We start from the raw sequence: 1,895 nt of genomic DNA, 5'->3' as shown, positions 1-1,895 counted from the left end.
ATGTGGTCACCTCTGGGACAGGCAGGAATTGAACTCATGTGGAAGTGGCTTTAGCTTCTCAGCGCTGTGCTTTAACCTGCTGCGCCACCAGGGAGGGCCAGAAATGTGTATTTTTAAGCAACTATTTTTGTCTTTCAAATTAGTGAAAAATTTGAAAGCCAAAAAAAAAAAAAAGGCCTTACCCAGTGCAGGAGGGTATTTCCTGGTCGTGAAATCGTATCTCTTTTGACTCAGCAATTTAGCAATTTAAGACATCAAGAAATGTAAGACACAGAAATGGCCACTAGAGTTTGCACCCTACTGCATCATCCGTATTCATATTCACAATGCCCCCCCACCCTGCCAGCAATAGTAGTCTGATTATGTGAAGCCTCCTGACCTCAGTGAACGCCCAACAGTGAGAAGGCTTGGTTATGCAAATGCTATAGCCCATCGCGGAATATTACACAGCCCCGAAGAAGGTGGTTCCAGGGAGAAAAGGAAGTGTCCTGCTAGGAGTGGAGCCTGAGGATGCAGGCTCAGCCCTGGCGCTTGCCCTGCAGGCTGTGGAGTACAACATCTTCGAAGGCATGGAGTGCCACGGCTCCCCACTGGTGGTCATCAGCCAGGGCAAGATCGTCTTTGAGGACGGCAACATCAACGTCAACAAGGGCATGGGCCGCTTCATCCCCAGGAAGCCCTTCCCTGAACACCTCTACCAGCGCGTCAGGATCCGGAGCAAGGTGTGTGGGTGCCGGCCGCCCCGTGCAGTGCTGGGGGCAGGTGTCCCCGCCGTGCCAGCCCCTCTCTAAGTGTCAGATGAGCTATGGCGCTGCCTCGCCTCTGTCTTGGGGCGGGAGCGGGGATCAGACAAAACCGCGGGATCCCAGGGCTTGGGACCCTGTAAGTGGGTGTGCACGTGTTGGGGGGGCGGGTGCTGGGGCCACGGTGACCCAGCTGCTCCCGGGTGCGTGTCCTGCATCACCCCATCCCGTATTTGAGGTGTCCTGGTCTCCTTCTGCAGCAGAATCCGGGCTTGTGCTGCTAGGATGCAGCACGGCCGCAGGGCAGGTAGAGCGCAGAACTGGTGGGCTCGTGCTCAGGGTCGGAGCGCCCCCCGGCACTGAGTAGCAAGGGGTCAGCGGGTGGGCGCCTGTCCTCCCCTCTCCCTCCCTCTCTCTCCTCTCTCCACCTTCCCTTGGCGTGACCACTGCTGCCTCTTTTTGGTGAAGAGTGTTAGTCCCTGAAGCTTGTCCCTGCGGGACCCCACCCTGCCTCCCCCTGAGCTCATCTGCTGAGCAGCGGTTCGGCAGGCCTCCCACCCTGCGGCCTCCAGCGCCCCTCCCTCTGGGCTGCCCTCCTGAGGCCCCGCCCTGCCCTGCTGACCCCGGCTGCTCGGCCAGCTTCAGAGGTGGGCGCGACGGCCCCCTCTCTGGAATCACCTGCGCCTGCCCGCGCTCTTGTCTCGGGTCAGCTCCCGCGAGACCAGGGCTCAGCCGCGGCCGCGGTCTGGAGGGGGCAGGGGCGTCCGGGAGGCGTCGCCCCTTGGGTCCTGTGGGTCAGCTGCCGAGACCCTGCGCGCCTGCGCGATTCCCCCGGCGACGTCAGCCCCGGGGCCAGGGCGGGCCTTGCTCTGGTCAGCGCCGCCTCTCCTTAGGTCCACGGCCTGCACGGGGTGCCCAGGGGCATGTACGACGGCCCCGTGTACGAGGTCCCGGCCACCCCCAAGTACGCGACGCCTGCGCCCTCAGCCAAATCCTCGCCTTCCAAACACCAGCCTCCGCCCATCAGGAACCTCCACCAGTCCAACTTCAGCCTGTCAGGTGAGCTGGGGACGCCCTGCTCCCAGGGCCGCCTCCGCGGGGGCCGAGGCCTCAGGCACCCCCGAGCAGGCCGCGGCCCCAGGGAGCGGCGCG

General features: G+C 62.6%; 1 protein-coding gene across 1 annotated transcript in view; it reads left to right on the top strand.

Annotated features, from left to right (window-relative positions):
- CRMP1 (collapsin response mediator protein 1) overlaps positions 1–1,895 on the top strand; it is a 34,403-nt gene that overhangs the window by 30,761 nt on the left and 1,747 nt on the right. The window contains exons 7-8 of the mRNA XM_012724048.1: positions 543–722; positions 1,637–1,802. Of these exons, the coding sequence (XP_012579502.1) occupies positions 543–722; positions 1,637–1,802 (346 nt within the window). The remainder of the gene's footprint in view (positions 1–542; positions 723–1,636; positions 1,803–1,895) is intronic.

This window comes from Condylura cristata, unplaced genomic scaffold (genome assembly GCF_000260355.1).
Source record: "Condylura cristata isolate star-nosed mole 26May11 unplaced genomic scaffold, ConCri1.0 scaffold00012, whole genome shotgun sequence".
Classification (NCBI taxonomy): domain Eukaryota; kingdom Metazoa; phylum Chordata; class Mammalia; order Eulipotyphla; family Talpidae; genus Condylura; species Condylura cristata.
The sequence above is the reverse complement of the archived record's forward strand: the minus strand, read 5'-3'. Positions and strand labels throughout refer to the sequence as shown.